General features: G+C 44.7%; 1 protein-coding gene across 2 annotated transcripts in view; it reads left to right on the forward strand.

The window, feature by feature from the left end:
* The window catches only part of ZNF512B (zinc finger protein 512B), a 282,920-nt gene that overhangs the window by 243,395 nt on the left and 21,768 nt on the right, over positions 1-17,757 (forward strand). For both annotated transcript variants that reach the window (XM_069243246.1, XM_069243247.1), the window contains 4 exons: positions 918-1,085; positions 1,176-1,367; positions 9,080-9,181; positions 9,568-9,630. In XM_069243246.1, coding sequence (XP_069099347.1) covers positions 918-1,085; positions 1,176-1,367; positions 9,080-9,181; positions 9,568-9,630 — 525 coding nt within the window. The remainder of the gene's footprint in view (positions 1-917; positions 1,086-1,175; positions 1,368-9,079; positions 9,182-9,567; positions 9,631-17,757) is intronic.

Genomic DNA, 17,757 nt, shown 5'->3' on the forward strand with positions numbered 1-17,757 from the left:
ACAAAACATTCAGGAATTGACAATGTCAAGAGTTATGAAATGTTTTAACTTCATCGGAGACGTTTTACTACAACTCAGCTGACATTTTGGAGTCAGACATTCATTTGTTATTAGGCCTAGTCTGAATTGTAACGTTATTAGTTGTATCATGTTGGTACGCTAGACACTTGTGGTGACCATTTCCACATTGATGGAGGTGTTATGCTTGGGGTTAAAATCTCACTAAGGATTCACAGGTAAGTCAGGCGAGGTTCAGAAAATGTATTAAAACTGACAACCTCAAGCTTTCGTCTTTCTCCCCCTGCTTACGTGAAACTGTTTGTCACTCAGTGCACAACAAACTATAGACCTGTTTTTTTCAAATAGTCCCCCTAGGCCAAAGGTTTGGCTAGGCTCATACCTGCTCAGCACCAGGTTACCCTTCCGCGCTCTACAAATCTGCATGGCATAGCATGTAAATCCTGCAGTGGGAAAACATTTACCTGTCACAATAGGTTTACAGTTTGATAACTTTTTTGTTAGACTTAGAAGCAAACCACCCATCTTACCAGAGAAGTTCATACATACTCTGTTACCTAGCAAACATGTATTTGCATGCTAGCTGGCCTTCAGAACAATACAGAAATAGGAGATTGGCATGGGAAATTGTTGAGCAATGATCATCTAAAATTCACTCATGCACATCGTCGAGTCTAAAAGATTACAAACCACATAGATAAAGGCCATTGATCATCACCTTTTCTTGATTAAATAGCACTCAAAATACAGGTTACTAGCCCAGATAGGGCTGTTTCTATGTGCCCTATACACAGTGTGTGTTTGCTGATTGTTTATAGGTTGTGTTTATTACATTTTCTCATTTGAATTAGCTTTTGTTTTTGCTACTAATGTGTGTTTTTTCATTTTCCTTTATTCAGGGTTGCGCAGCTACATTTACTAGCCTGATGGGCTATCAGTATCACCAGAAACGATGCGGTAAGGAGCCCTCAGAGCTGGAAAAGCCGGTGTTTGCCTGCCGGCACTGTGAGAAGACCTACAAGTCGAAGGCCGGGCACGATTACCACGTGCGATCAGAGCACACTGTGGTGAGGCACCTGCTCAACTCCACTTTTGTGCAATGTAAGAAGGTACTTCATGACGACATGTGACTCTTCTTTCTTGTTGATCACCCCAAGCCCAGTGAGGAGCCCCAGGAGAACTTGGAGGATGAGTCTGCAGAGGACTTCGAGCGTACACCAAGTGGCAGGATTCGGCGCAGGTCAGCACAGGTGGCTGTTTTCCATCTCCAGGAGATAGCAGAGGACGAGCTGGCAAAAGATTGGAATAAACGGAGGATGAAGGACGATTTGGTACCTGATACTAAACTAGTGAGTTATGGTACTTTTCCTTACTATCCATTGGCAGTGCACAGCATGTGAGAGCTGGTAAAGAAGTAAAGTGGAGGTGAAGCAGCTTCGATAAGAGCTCTAAATATGCGTTTGCTTCTTAGTTTCCAGGTCCTGGTATCATCACATGCATACATGTTCACAAGACGAAACTGTGACTGTCTCCATCTAAAATTAAATATTAAAGCTTCAAACAACATTGCATGTAGAGGAGAATTATCTGAGGACAGCTTGATTTTAGTGAGAAGTGGGCATCCTCACTTCCACAGTAAATGCAGCCCTCCGCATAGTCTACTTTCGGAGAATATGCATGGTTCCCACTAAAGATGTGCCTGGAAAAACAATCTACATTAGGTCACAGTTTTAGCAGCATGACTAGCCAGTAATATAGCATGAACTATTTTCTGAACTAACACAGGGCAGAGTTTGCAAACAGTATGTTGGGCACTAATTGCTTTAGCTTTGAGACTACAGAGCTAAGGTTTCCTGTAGTCTCTGTGGTAGGTGACTGGACATTCTGCACGTTCCTCAACACCATCCACACTCAGACCCTAGTTAGATTTAGATTTCACTAGACATTATAAACATGGAAATTGTCTCTTGAATAATGTAGCGTGTGCTTTCAGGGTAACATGGTCTATGATCCTGTAAACTACAGTACGAGAGGAAATGCGTATATATATATAGAGGCCTGTGTAATGATGTAGAGAGTCTTTAAATAGTGTAGTAAATGAGTATGTGAAACACAATTCCTTTGTTTAAGATTTACAAGAAATGGCGGAGGTTTAATAAAGCAACCCCGCGGATGCTACTATCACTAAAAATAAGTAGTTTAAATTCCCATTAGCTGCACGTGGTCCAAGAAGGGCAGCCATTACACCTTGCCCCTTAATTGAGAGAACCTCAGTATACACCCAAATATGACCCAGCCCTCAGTTTTGCAGTCTTTTATTCTTTAAGACATTTACATTATATCTCATATAGTCCAGATCTAAAGAATATGGTCATCAAAAATGCCACGATGATCCACAGTCTGATTCGATTAGTCATTCTTTATTTAACAAATACGTTTTGAAACATGATGTTCGATGGCATCTGTCGCTGTAGATACACATGTTCTGCATAGCTCGCCATCTGGTGTTGGGTCGGAGTGTTACAAGTTGTTTTTCTTCGAAGAAGTCTTTCGAGTCACGGGACCGAGTGACTCCTCCTTCTGTCTCCATTGCGCATGGGCGTCGACTCCATCTTCGATTGTTTTTTTTCCGCCATCGGGTTCGGACGTGTTCCTGTCGCTCCGAGTTTCGGAACGGAAAGTTAGTAAATATCGGAAGATTTTCGTCAGTATTGTTGCGTTCGGGATCGGCGTAGTTAGATTCAACTCCGCATCGAAGGTCGACGCGCTCCGGTGCCCTTCGGGGTAGCTTTCAAACCCCGTCGGGGCCTGGTCGGCCCGACCGCGTGTAGAACGACGCCGATGGAATGGACCCCGTTCCGTTTTTGTCCCAAATGCCACAACAAATTCCTGTATACAGACCAACATTTGGTCTGTAACCTGTGCCTGTCACCTGAGCACAGTGAAGAGACTTGCGAGGCCTGTCGCGCGTTTCGGTCCCGAAAGACACTCCGTGACCGTCGAGCCAGGAGACTTCAGATGGCGTCCACGCCGACAGCGCACCGAGAGTTCGAGGAACAAGAGGAAGAAGAAACCTTTTCGATCCACGAATCGGACTCCGAGGAATTCGACGATCAAAGAACCGTGAGTAAGACGTCGAAAACAACACATAAGAAAAGTGACAAGGCCCAGGGGACGCCACTGCCATCAGGCCATGGCTCGACCCATAAATTCGGTGACCGACCATCGGCACCGAAAAAGGCCCATACAGTGCCGAAATCGTCCGACTCCGGTCGAGACACCGGCACGCAGCCTTCTCGGGATCGAGAAAGTGCTGCAGAAAAACATCGACACCAAGGTGCCGAAACGGCTCGACGCCGAGACAGCGGCACCGATGAAGATCGACGCCGAGAGGTTTCGACTCCAAAGAAGAAAAAAGCCACCTCGGAGCCGAAAAAACATACAGACAGGGTTTTGGTGCCGAAACAACCCGTAACCGACCCAGGTCCAGGCTCTTATACAGAGGAGCAATCACTGTCCTCTCAGATGCGAAAGCATAGGTTTGAGGAAAAGCTGCAATCCACCGAAGTGGACCATACGCAAAAACGTATTTTCATACAGCAGGGAACAGGAAAAATAAGCACCCTTCCCCCTGTTAGGAGAAAAAGAAGACTGGAGTTTCAAACAGACCAGGCGCCACAAACCAAGATGGTGAAAAAGGTGACTCCGCCACCCTCTCCTCCACCTGTAATTAACGTCTCACCAGCACAAACACCGTCACATTCCCCGGCTCACACCGCCATGAGCCAAGGTGACCAGGATCAAGACGCTTAGGACTTATATGACGCCCCAGTGTCGGACAACAGTCCGGAGGCATATCCAACAAAGCCCTCACCACCAGAAGACAGCACAGCATATTCTCAAGTGGTGGCTAGAGCGGCACAATTCCACAACGTAAACCTCCACTCAGAACAAGTCGAGGATGACTTTTTATTCAACACCCTCTCCTCCACCCACAGCTCCTACCAAAGCCTGCCTATGCTGCCAGGTATGCTTCGGCACGCAAGGGACATCTTCAAGGAGCCGGTCAAAAGTAGGGCAATAACGCCAAGGGTGGAAAAGAAATATAAGGCACCTCCTACAGACCCTGTTTTCATCACCACACAGCTGCCACCTGATTCCGTCGTAGTAGGAGCAGCTCGGAAAAGAGCCAACTCCCACACATCTGGGGATGCACCACCCCCAGATAAAGAGAGCCGCAAATTCGATGCAGCTGGGAAAAGAGTCGCAGTACAAGCTGCAAACCAGTGGCGCATCGCTAACTCTCAAGCACTACTTGCGCGCTATGACAGAGCCCATTGGGATGAGATGCAGCACCTCATCGAGCATCTACCCAAGGAACTACAAAAGAGGGCAAAGCAGGTGGTCGAGGAAGGACAGAACATATCAAATAACCAGATACGTTCCTCTATGGACGCAGCAGACACAGCTGCAAGAACAATTAATACATCTGTGACCATTAGAAGGCATGCATGGCTAAGAACGTCTGGGTTCAAACCAGAGATACAGCAGGCAGTGCTCAATATGCCATTCAACGAAAAACAACTGTTCGGACCAGAAGTGGACACGGCAATCGAAAAACTGAAAAAAGACACTGACACTGCTAAAGCCATGGGCGCACTCTACTCCCCGCAGAACAGAGGAACCTACAGCACCTTCCGCAAGACACCCTTTCGAGGGGAGTTTCGGGGTCAGGCCACACAAGCCAGCACCTCGCAGGCAACACCGTCCAGCTACCAGGGACAGTACAGGGGAGGCTTTCGGGGTCAATACACAGGAGGGCAATTCCCTAGGAATAGAGGAAAATTTCAAAGCCCCAAAACCCCTACAACCAAGCAGTGACTCAGATGTCACTCACCCCCTCCACACAACACCAGTGGGGGGAAGAATAGGTCATTATTACAAAGCATGGGAGGAAATAACTACAGACACTTGGGTCTTAGCAATTATCCAACATGGTTATTGCATAGAATTCCTAAAATTCCTTCCAAACATACCACCAAAAGCACAGAATTTATCAAAACAACATTCCGATCTTCTGGAAATAGAAGTTCAAGCACTATTGCAAAAGAATGCAATCGAATTAGTACCAAACACACAAACAAACACAGGAGTCTATTCACTGTACTTCTTAATACCAAAAAAGGACAAAACACTGAGACCAATCCTAGACCTCAGAATACTGAACACCTACATCAAATCAGACCACTTTCACATGGTCACGCTACAAGAAGTGTTACCATTGCTAAAACTACAGGACTACATGACAACCCTAGACCTCAAAGACACGTATTTCCATATACCAATACATTCATCGCACAGAAAATACCTAAGGTTCGTATTCAAAGGAATACATTACCAATTCAAGGTATTGCCTTTTGGTTTAACAACCGCACCAAGAGTCTTCACCAAATGTCTAGCAGTAGTGGCTGCACACATCAGAAGGCAGCAAATACATGTATTCCCGTATCTAGACGACTGGCTAATCAAAACCAATTCACTAACAAAGTGCTTACACCACACAAATCAAATCATACAAACCCTCTACAAACTCGGTTTCACTGTCAACTTTGCAAAATCCAACATTTTGCAGTGCAAGGTACAACAATACCTGGGAGCCATAATAGACACAACAAAAGGAGTAGCCACTCCAAGTCCACAAAGAATTCAAAATTTCAACAAGATCATACAACGCATGTATCCAACACAAACAATACAAGCAAAGATGATATTACAACTCCTAGGCATGATGTCCTCATGCATAGCCATTGTCCCGAACGCAAGACTGCACATGAGGCCCTTGCAACAGTGCCTAGCATCACAATGGTCACAAGCACAGGGTCACCTTCTAGATCTGGTGTTGATAGACCGCCAAACTTACCTCTCGCTTCTATGGTGGAACAGTATAAATTTAAATAAAGGGCGGCCTTTACAAGACCCAGTGCCACAATACGTAATAACAACAGATGCTTCCATGACAGGGTGGGGAGCACACCTCGATCAACACAGCATACAAGGACAATGGAACGTACATCAGACAAAACTGCATATAAATCACCTAGAAATGCTAGCAGTTTTTCAAACATTAAGGGCTTTCCAACCAATTATAACTCACAAATACATTCTTGTCAAAACAGACAACATGACAACAATGTATTATCTGAACAAACAAGGGGGGACACACTCAACGCAGTTGAGCCTGCTGGCACAAAAGATATGGCGAGGGGCAATTCACAACCACATTCGCCTAATAGCACAGTTTATTCCAGGGATCCAGAATCAACTTGCAGACAATCTCTCTCGAGATCACCAACAGGTCCACGAATGGGAAATTCACCCCCAAATTCTCAACACTTACTTCAGACTCTGGGGAACACCTCAAATAGACTTATTTGCAACAAAAGAGAACGCAAAATGCCAAAACTTCGCATCCAGATACCCACACAGGCAGTCCCAAGGCAATGCCCTATCGATGAACTGGTCAGGGATATTTGCCTACGCTTTTCCTCCTCTCCCTCTCCTTCCTTATCTGGTAAACAAATTGAGTCAAAACAAACTCAAACTCATATTAATAGCACCAACTTGGGCAAGGCAACCCTGGTACACAACACTGCTAGACCTATCAGTAGTACCCCACATCAAATTGCCCAACAGGCCGGATCTGTTAACACAACACAACCAACAGATCAGACATCCAGATCCAGCATCGCTGAATCTAGCAATCTGGCTCCTGAAATCCTAGAATTCGGACACTTACAACTTACCCAAGAATGTATGGAAGTCATAAAGCAAGCCAGAAGGCCGTCCACTAGGCACTGCTATGCAAGTAAATGGAAGAGGTTTGTTTGCTACTGCCATCAGAATCAGATCCAACCTTTACACGCAACTCCAAAGGATGTAGTGGGTTACTTGCTTCACTTACAAAAATCTAACCTAGCCTTCTCTTCCATTAAAATACACCTTGCAGCAATATCTGCATACCTGCAGACTACCTATTCAACTTCCCTATATAGGATACCAGTCATTAAAGCATTCATGGAAGGCCTTAAAAGAATTATACCACCAAGAACACCACCTGTTCCTTCATGGAACTTAAATGTTGTCTTAACAAGACTCATGGGTCCACCTTTTGAACCCATGCACTCTTGCGAAATACAGTTCCTAACCTGGAAGGTTGCATTTCTCATCGCCATTACAACTCTAAGAAGAGTAAGCGAAATTCAGGCGTTTACAATACAAGAACCTTTTATACAACTACACAAAAATAAAGTCGTCCTAAGGACTAATCCGAAATTTTTACCAAAGGTTATTTCACCGTTCCACCTGAATCAAACAGTGGAACTACCAGTGTTCTTCCCACAGCCAGATTCCGTAGCTGAGAGGGCACTACATACCTTAGATGTCAAAAGAGCATTAATGTACTACATTGACAGAACGAAGAACATCAGAAAGACTAAACAACTATTTATTGCATTCCAAAAACCTCATGCAGGAAACCCAATATCAAAACAAGGTATAGCCAGATGGATAGTTAAATGCATCCAAATCTGCTACCTTAAAGCAAAACGACAACTGCCCATTACACCAAGGGCACACTCAACCAAAAAAAAAAAGGTGCTACCATGGCCTTTCTAGGGAACATCCCAATGCAAGAAATATGTAAGGCAGCAACATGGTCTACGCCACACACGTTCACCAAGCACTACTGTGTAGACGTGCTATCCGCACAGCAAGCCACAGTAGGTCAAGCCGTGTTAAGAACGTTATTTCAAACCACTTCCATTCCTACAGGCTGAGCCACCGCTTTTGGGGAGATAACTGCTTACTAGTCTATGCAGAACATGTGTATCTACAGCGACAGATGCCATCGAACTGAAAATGTCACTTACCCAGTGTACATCTGTTCGTGGCATCAGTCGCTGGAGATTCACATGTGCCCACCCGCCTCCCCGGGAGCCTGTAGCAGTTCGGAAGTTAGCTTCAACTTTGTACATTTGTATATATTATTTCCACCTTAAATAGGTACATACTTAGTCACTCCATTGCATGGGCACTATTACTACAACACAACTCCTACCTCACCCTCTGCGGGGAAAACAATCGAAGATGGAGTCGACGCCCATGCGCAATGGAGACAGAAGGAGGAGTCACTCGGTCCCGTGACTCGAAAGACTTCTTCGAAGAAAAACAACTTGTAACACTCCGACCCAACACCAGATGGCGAGCTATGCAGAACATGTGAATCTCCAGCGACTGATGCCACGAACAGATGTACACTGGGTAAGTGACATTTTCATTACATTTGGAGCCATTGTGACATCTTTGACTGAGATATGTCCCTCATCTGATAGATTTGGACTATATTAGATATAATGCTAATGTCTTGAAGAAAGAAAGAGTGTAAAATTGAGTGACAAGTCATATTCGAACAATTCCTTGGTTTCTTTGGAAAAAGGTATTAAAAATCTGAGCCAACATTATCGCTTACACCATTGCAAGGACTGAATATACTGGCTGTAAGAAAACCTCTGGCCCGAACAGTAATTGCTTTACTAGACAACACTTTGCCCCCTACTCTGGCACAAAAAAATGTCCTTTGCATTGCTCAGGCACTCTCTCTCTCTGCTTTTTTGAATTTTAAACAGACAGTCATCTCAGCATTTTTCCTTTGTGGATGGAGAGACTACTCCCCAGAATGTCTTGGGGCATTAAATCTGCCCTAGTGCATCTAAACAGAACACTCCCTTGCACCCATCCACTAGTACTGGCTACCGCCACAGCTTATGTTACACACTGGTGTTGCCTGTCTGATGTTTTGTTGTCTTCTGAAGTTCTTCAGCACCAGAGCACAGAGTCAGATGTTATTCTTGTGTTTGAATCAGCAAGAGGTCCTATTAGTCTGCGTGATAGTCTTGCATAGATGATGAAGTGTGCTGTGTGACTTGTCTCAAAGTGTTGTTGGAATTTCCAATCCCCAACATCGGGGCAGAAGTGTTCTTACAATCTCACTTTATTTTGGCAGCTAAATTACATCCGACCGGGACTTCCGACATTCCATCCACGGCTTCTGGAAAACTGGAAGAATGAAGTGAAGGAGCAAGGGCAGATTATGTGCCCAAATCATGTATGATTAACACCTCTAAGTAAAAGTCAATGGCTTCTTTCTATCTCTAGGGTAGTTCCCACTATCCCATGCCTCTAAACCTGGATCATACGGCATAGTTAATAGAATTGTTATCTTAAGTGTCTCTTTTGAAGTTGAAATTGAGGCTCCTATTTTGTAGAACAACTTGTAATCAGTGGCTTCTATTTCGCTTTCCATGGTGAAAGAATACAACATTAGGGAGCTTGTTGCCCTACGCCTAGTGAGAATTCCATATCCATTTCCCCCAGTGAGGCTCCCGTACATACGACACAGTGCCTGTGCTACATACTGACAGTGCCATTGCCCTGTATCCTAGAGCATATTTTTACCTGAGATCCAGTAACAATGTCTTCCTTTACTTACAGTGTTGCCAGGCGATTTATTCCAGTGTATCTGGCCTGAAGGCTCATCTTGCCAGCTGCAATAAGGTACTCTACTGCTTTATTAGTAAACATGAAAAAACAATCCAGCTTTGTAAAAAAGGAGAATGTCGTAAAAACGTTTTTCTGGAAATTGAGGTATCTCTCACACTCAGATATTTGCTACAGTAGCAGCGCATGTTTCCTTCAAATCCCATAACAACAGTGACAGCAGCATCACGACACGATCCCCTCACATAAACCGATCAAAGCATCACAGGTTTTTGCTGTGCAAGCTTCCTCGTTTACAGAGAAGATAAAGTACCTAGAGTCACTATGCAAGGTTATCCCACGCCCTTGCAAACCACCAGTGGCAGCAGTGCAAGTTTCCGTCAGGTTCACAAAGCATGTACATCACAGAATGCATCAGTCCAAACATCTCAGAGCAAGCTTCATACACGCATGGGCATCCAATCATACCAGGTTTATTACCGTCACAAACTGTGAAAGCACCTTGAAGATAGCATGTACAAGTGCCTGGCACTGTAGATATCCTCGTCTATGTGCTGAACTATTAGGGGAACCTAATGGTAGATGGCAGCAAAGTAACATAAGTGAATAATAATGTTATTGTTATTTCTAACAGAATTTTCAAACAACAGTTGCAGAACAAAGCTTTCAGAACTGTCTCTGTAAATTGTCATTACAAGAGAGCTTAGCTGTGCCAGGCTCATGGTTCTTAAGATTCACATAGACCAGAGTTATATGTGATATGCCTCAGGCACTCAAATTGTGGATCGATTGTTAATTAGTGCTAGGACTGAGGAATATCAAAATGTTTGCACTGGTCTTTGCCGGCATCAATTGTGTTATCGACATTGAAAACCTTTCAGCTAAGCGAAGAGAAAGTATGAGAATTTTCAAGTAACAGAACTTTGCTGTGTAATGCAACAGAAAAGTGCATAGTTCCTGAGAATTGTAGTCCCTGTGATGCAGAAACGTTCTTTAACACTCCTTTACTCTCTGGTTCTAACTGGTTGTCTCTAACGTTTGCCTTGATCACTGTTCCAGTGTGAGTTTTCAGTAAAGAGAAGCAAGAGCGGTTCCACCATTGCATGATGAGAACCACGTTTCCCCCTTTTCTGCTTCCTGCCATTCGTGATGATTATATGTCAGACAATCTCTGTAGTTGTTTAACCAATGTGCATTCACTCTTTCCTAAACCCTTGTGCTATTATTCCTCTCCGACTTATCTGGGTGAATAATGGCCTGTTTGTGAATATTTCAAAATATACCCCCTTCTAATCGGTAAATTGTTATGAATGTCCAAAGCCTTGAGCCAGTTCCCTTTTAAGCCTTCTAATCGCATACTTTTGCCCCACTGTGATTTTGCTGAGCTGAGCAATATACTATACTCAGCACAATTTCCTGTCTGAGTCCTGGGTTTGTTTCAATGAGCTTCTCCAGCTGAAATTATTTCATATGTTCCCTATAAGTATTCTAGTCAGTTCCTCCCACTGTAGGGCAAACTTTCTGCAGTTGTTCAGAGTCTTTTCAGAAGTGTTTGGCGTGTAGCTCAATAGCTCAATCTTACCTTGATGATTGCATTCATTGACCTTGGGTCTGGGTCAACTAACTTGAAGCATTGGACTATGAAGTGCCTTCCCAACTTCAAGTAAGTTTTAATCATGAGGTATATGGCAAGGAGTGGAGAACCTGTTGGACAGTTTCCACAATAGTGTGATAAAATAACACTGTACTCAATTTGTGAGGACCTGTTTTGACTCAGACCACGGATCTGGCCATAGGAATTTCCATGCTTACACCTGTATAAATGACTCCTATCTTATTCCCATACCCCATAGAAACTACCCTCTGTAAAAGACATAACATGTAGTTTTACCCATTGTTACTTTCAAACACGGGAGTGAGATGCCTGACGCAGATGACATCTTATGAGAGAAACACCTGCAGCTCCCTTCTTCTCGTCAAAGGAGAAGCAAGTGGGAAGATAACAAGAAGATGGGAATACTACAAAACACTAAGAAATAAAAGAAATTCAGTGAATTAAAACGATGGTGGAGAGGCAATATAAACTCAAGTAAGGTGTGTTATATTGAAGAGAGGGGAAATGAGCAAGAAAAAGAGAAGTCAACACAGAGAAAGAAAATAGATCTGTTGATCCAAATGAAAGAAGTTGTATATAAGGGCGGGAAGCCTAGCAAGGTGGGCAGAGAGAGTATACAGTAGAGACGGCATAGGAAAGGGAATGAACAGGTGAATGAGGGGCAGAGGCAAGAGGGACATGAGAAAATGATAGAGACAAGAAAATCCAGTGTGTGTGTGTAAGAGTGCTGAGAAAACAGAAGGAAAATGAAAAAAGCATTTACAAGGGAATGGCTCTCATATTTGCTCCAGTTAGAGGTATTGGCGTTGTAAATTCCTAACTGGACTTTTCTTGCCACATAAATTGAAAATGAAAATTAAAACATTAGTTGACATAAGCGAGTGGATTCAAAGCGCCATGACTGCCATGAGAATGAGTGCAAAGGAGAGACACAAAAGGAAAAAGAAGGTTCGATGGCATCTGTCGCTGTAGATACGCATGTTTTGCATAGCTCGCCATCTGGTGTTGGGCCAGAGTGTTAGAAGTTGTTTTTCTTCGAAGAAGTCTTTCGAGTCACGGGACCGAGTGACTCCTCCTTTTGTCTCCATTGCGCATGGGCGTCGACTCCATCTTCGATAGTTTTTTTTCCGCCATCGGGTTCGGACGTGTTCCTGTCGCTCCGAGTTTCGGAACGGAAAGATAGCTAATTTCTGAAGATTTTCGTCGGTATTGTTGCGTTCGGGATCGGCGTAGTTAGATTCAACACCGCGTCTAAGATCGAAGAGCTCCGGTGCCCTTCGGAGTAATTTTTTCGATCCCCCGTCGGGGCCTGGTCGGCCCGACCGCGTGCAGAAGAACGCCGATGGAACGGACCCCGTTCCGTTTCTGTCCCAAATGCCACAATAAATACCCCTATACAGACCAACACTTGGTCTGCAACCTGTGCCTGTCACCTGAGCACAGTGAAGACACCTGCGAGGCCTGTCGTGCGTTCCGGTCCCGAAAAACACTCCGAGACCGTCGAGCCAGAAGACTTCAGATGGCGTCCGCGCCGACAGCCCACCGGAAGTTCGAGGAACAAGAAGAGGAGGGAACCTTTTCGATCCAAGAATCGGACTCCGAAGGATTCGACGATACACAAACCGTGAGTAAGACGTCGAAAACCACTCAGAAGAAGATTTACAAGGCCCAGGGGACGCCACTGCCACCAGGCCATGGCTCGACCCATAAATTCGGTGACCGACCGTCGGCATCGAAAAAGGCCCAAACAGTGCCGAGATCGTCCGACTCCGGTCGAGACACCGGCACGCAGCCTTCTCGGGACCGAGAAAGTGCTGGAGACAAGCCTCGACACCGAGATACCGGTGTAGACACGGCTCGACGCCGAGACAGCGGCACCGAAGAAGATCGACGCCGAGAGGTTTCGGCCCCGAAAAAGAAAAAAGTCACCTCGGAGCCGAAAAAAGATGCAGACAGGGTTTCGGTGCCAAAACAAACTGCAACCGACCCAGTTTCAGGCTCTTATACAGAAGAGCACTCGCTAACCTCCCAAATGCAAAAGCATAGGTTTGAGGAAGAGCTACACTCAACTGATGTAGACCATACGCAAAAGCGTATTTTCATACAGCAGGGGACAGGAAAAATAAGCACCCTTCCCCCTATTAGAAGAAAGAGAAGATTGGAGTTCCAAACTGAACAAACACCACAAACAAAAGTGGTGAAAAAAGTTACCCCACCACCCTCTCCTCCACCTGTGATTAACGTCTCACCAGCACAAACTCCATCACATTCCCCAGCTCACACCACCATGAGCCAGGGTGACCAAGATCAAGACGCATGGGACTTATACGACGCCCCAGTGTCAGATAACAGTCCGGAGGCATACCCTACGAAGCCATCTCCACCAGAGGACAGCACTGCGTATTCTCAAGTGGTGGCTAGAGCAGCACAATTTCACAATGTAAGCCTCCACTCAGAACAGGTCGAGGATGACTTTTTATTCAACACACTCTCCTCCACCCACAGCTCCTACCAAAGCCTGCCTATGCTCCCTGGTATGCTCCGGCACGCAAAAGAAATCTTTAAGGAGCCGGTCAAAAGTAGGGCAATCACACCAAGAGTGGAAAAAAAGTATAAGGCGCCTCCTACAGACCCGGCTTTCATCACTACACAGCTGCCACCAGACTCTGTCGTTGTAGGAGCAGCTAGGAAAAGGGCCAACTCCCACACATCTGGAGATGCACCACCCCCAGATAAAGAAAGCCGCAAGTTCGATGCAGCTGGTAAGAGAGTCGCAGCACAAGCTGCAAACCAGTGGCGCATCGCTAACTCGCAGGCACTACTTGCGCGCTATGACAGAGCCCATTGGGATGAGATGCAACATCTCATTGACCATCTGCCCAAGGACCTACAAAATAGGGCAAAACAAGTGGTTGAGGAGGGACAGACCATTTCCAACAACCAAATCCGCTCCTCCATGGACGCTGCAGATACAGCTGCACGGACAATTAATACATCTGTAACTATCAGAAGGCATGCATGGCTCCGAACGTCTGGATTTAAACCAGAGATTCAGCAAGCAGTTCTCAATATGCCTTTTAACGAAAAAGAACTGTTCGGTCCAGAAGTGGACACAGCGATTGAGAAACTCAAAAAAGACACGGACACTGCTAAAGCCATGGGCGCACTCTACTCCCCGCAGAGCAGAGGGAATTACAGCACATTCCGTAAAACACCCTTTAGAGGGGGGTTTCGGGGTCAGAGCACACAAGCCAGCACCTCACAGGCAACACCGTCCAGTTACCAGGGACAGTACAGAGGAGGTTTTCGGGGACAATATAGAGGAGGGCAATTCCCTAGGAATAGAGGAAAATTTCAAAGCCCCAAAACCCCTACTACTAAGCAGTGACTCACATGTCACTCACCCCCTCCACACAACACCAGTGGGGGGAAGAATAAGTCATTATTACAAAGCATGGGAGGAAATCACTACAGACACTTGGGTTCGAGCAATTATCCAACATGGTTATTGCATAGAATTTCTACAATTCCCTCCAAACATACCACCAAAAGCACAAAATTTGACAAAACATCATTCCAATCTCCTGGAGATAGAAGTGCAGGCACTATTGCAAAAGAATGCAATCGAATTAGTGCCAAACACACAAATAAACACAGGAGTTTACTCACTGTACTTTCTGATACCAAAGAAGGACAAAACGCTGAGACCAATCCTAGACCTCAGAATAGTGAACACATTCATCAAATCAGACCACTTTCACATGGTCACACTACAAGAAGTATTACCATTGCTAAAACTACACGACTACATGTCAACTTTAGACCTCAAAGACGCGTATTTCCATATACCAATACACCCATCGCACAGGAAATACCTAAGGTTTGTATTCAAAGGAATACATTACCAATTCAAGGTACTGCCTTTCGGATTAACAACCGCACCAAGAGTCTTTACCAAATGTCTAGCGGTAGTCGCTGCACACATCAGAAGGCAGCAAATACATGTGTTCCCATATCTAGACGACTGGCTAATCAAGGCCCATTCGTTAATAGAGTGCTCAAATCACACAAATCAGATCATACAAACCCTCTTCAAACTAGGGTTCACCGTCAACTTCACGAAATCCAACATTCTGCCGTGCAAGGTACAACAATACCTAGGAGCCATAATAGACACAACAAAAGGAGTAGCCACTCCAAGTCCCCAAAGAATTCAAAATTTCAACACCATCATACAACGCATGTATCCAACACAAAAGATACAAGCAAAGATGATATTACAACTCCTAGGCATGATGTCTTCATGCATAGCCATTGTCCCAAACGCAAGACTGCACATGAGGCCATTACAACAGTGCCTAGCATCACAGTGGTCTCAAGCACAGGGTCATCTTCTAGATCTGGTGTTAATAGACCGCCAAACTTACCTCTCGCTTCGGTGGTGGAACAACATAAATTTAAACAAAGGGCGGCCTTTCCAAGACCCAGTGCCACAATACGTAATAACAACAGATGCTTCCATGACAGGGTGGGGAGCACACCTCGATCAACACAGCATACAAGGACAATGGAACGTACATCAAACAAAACTGCATATAAATCACTAATAGTTCACAAATACATTCTCGTCAAGACAGACAACATGACAACAATGTATTATCTAAACAAGCAAGGGGGGACGCACTCCACGCAGTTAAGCCTGCTAGCACAAAAAATTTGGCGTTGGGCAATTCACAACCAAATTCGCCTAATAGCACAATTTATACCAGGGATCCAAAATCAACTCGCAGACAATCTCTCTCGAGATCACCAACAGGTCCACAAATGGGAAATTCACCCCCAAATTCTGAACACCTATTTCAAACTCTGGGGAACACCTCAAATAGACTTGTTTGCGACGAAGGAGAACGCAAAATGCCAAAACTTTGCATCCAGATACCCACACAAACAGTCCCAAGGCAATGCCCTATGGATGAACTGGTCAGGGATATTTGCTTACGCTTTTCCTCCTCTCCCTCTCCTTCCTTACCTGGTAAACAAACTCAGTCAAAACAAACTCAAACTCATATTAATAGCACCAACTTGGGCAAGGCAACCCTGGTACACAACGCTGCTAGACCTATCAGTAGTACCCTACATCAAATTGCCCAACAGGCCAGATCTGTTGACACAACACAACCAAAAGATCAGACACCCAGATCCAGCATCGCTGAATCTAGCAATCTGGCTCCTGAAATCGTAGAATTCGGGCACTTACAACTTACCCAAGAATGTATGGAAGTCATAAAGCAAGCCAGAAGGCCATCCACCAGGCACTGCTATGCAAGTAAATGGAAGAGGTTTGTTTGCTACTGCCATATTAATCAAATACAACCATTACACACAACTCCAGAACATGTAGTGGGTTACTTGCTTCACTTACAAAAATCTAACCTGGCTTTCTCTTCCATTAAAATACACCTTGCAGCAATATCTGCATACCTGCAGACTACCTATTCAACTTCCCTATATAAGATACCAGTCATTAAAGCATTCATGGAGGGCCTTAGGAGAATTATACCACCAAGAACGCCACCTGTTCCTTCATGGAACCTAAATGTTGTCCTAACTAGACTTATGGGTCCACCTTTTGAACCCATGCACTCCTGCGAAATACAGTTCCTAACCTGGAAGGTTGCATTTCTCATCGCCATTACCTCCCTAAGAAGAGTAAGCGAGATTCAGGCGTTTACAATACAAGAACCTTTTATACAACTACACAAGAATAAGGTCGTCCTAAGGACTAATCCTAAATTTTTGCCAAAGGTTATTTCACCGTTCCATCTAAATCAAACAGTGGAACTTCCAGTGTTCTTTCCACAGCCAGATACCGTAGCTGAAAGGGCACTACATACATTAGATGTCAAAAGAGCATTAATGTATTACATTGACAGAACAAAGAACATCAGAAAGACTAAACAACTATTTATTGCATTTCAAAAACCTCATGCAGGAAACCCAATATCAAAACAAGGTATAGCCAGATGGATAGTTAAATGCATCCAAATCTGCTACCTTAAAGCTAAACGACAGCTGCCCATTACACCAAGGGCACACTCAACCAGAAAGAAAGGTGCTACCATGGCCTTTCTAGGAAACATCCCAATGCAAGAAATATGTAAGGCAGCCACATGGTCTACGCCTCACACATTCACCAAGCACTACTGTGTAGACGTGTTATCCGCACAACAAGCCACAGTAGGTCAAGCCGTATTAAGAACATTATTTCAAACTACTTCCACTCCTACAGGCTGAGCCACCGCTTTTGGGGAGATAACTGCTTACTAGTCTATGCAAAACATGCGTATCTACAGCGACAGATGCCATCGAACTGAAAATGTCACTTACCCAGTGTACATCTGTTCGTGGCATCAGTCGCTGTAGATACATGCATGTGCCCACCCGCCTCCCCGGGAGCCTGTAGCAGTTTGGAAGTTACCTTCAACTATTTGTATATGTATCATCTCAACCTTAAATAGGTACATACTTAGTCACTCCATTGCATGGGCACTATTACTACAATTCAACTC

The sequence above is a fragment of the Pleurodeles waltl genome, chromosome 7 (genome assembly GCF_031143425.1).
Source record: "Pleurodeles waltl isolate 20211129_DDA chromosome 7, aPleWal1.hap1.20221129, whole genome shotgun sequence".
Lineage (NCBI taxonomy): Eukaryota > Metazoa > Chordata > Amphibia > Caudata > Salamandridae > Pleurodeles > Pleurodeles waltl.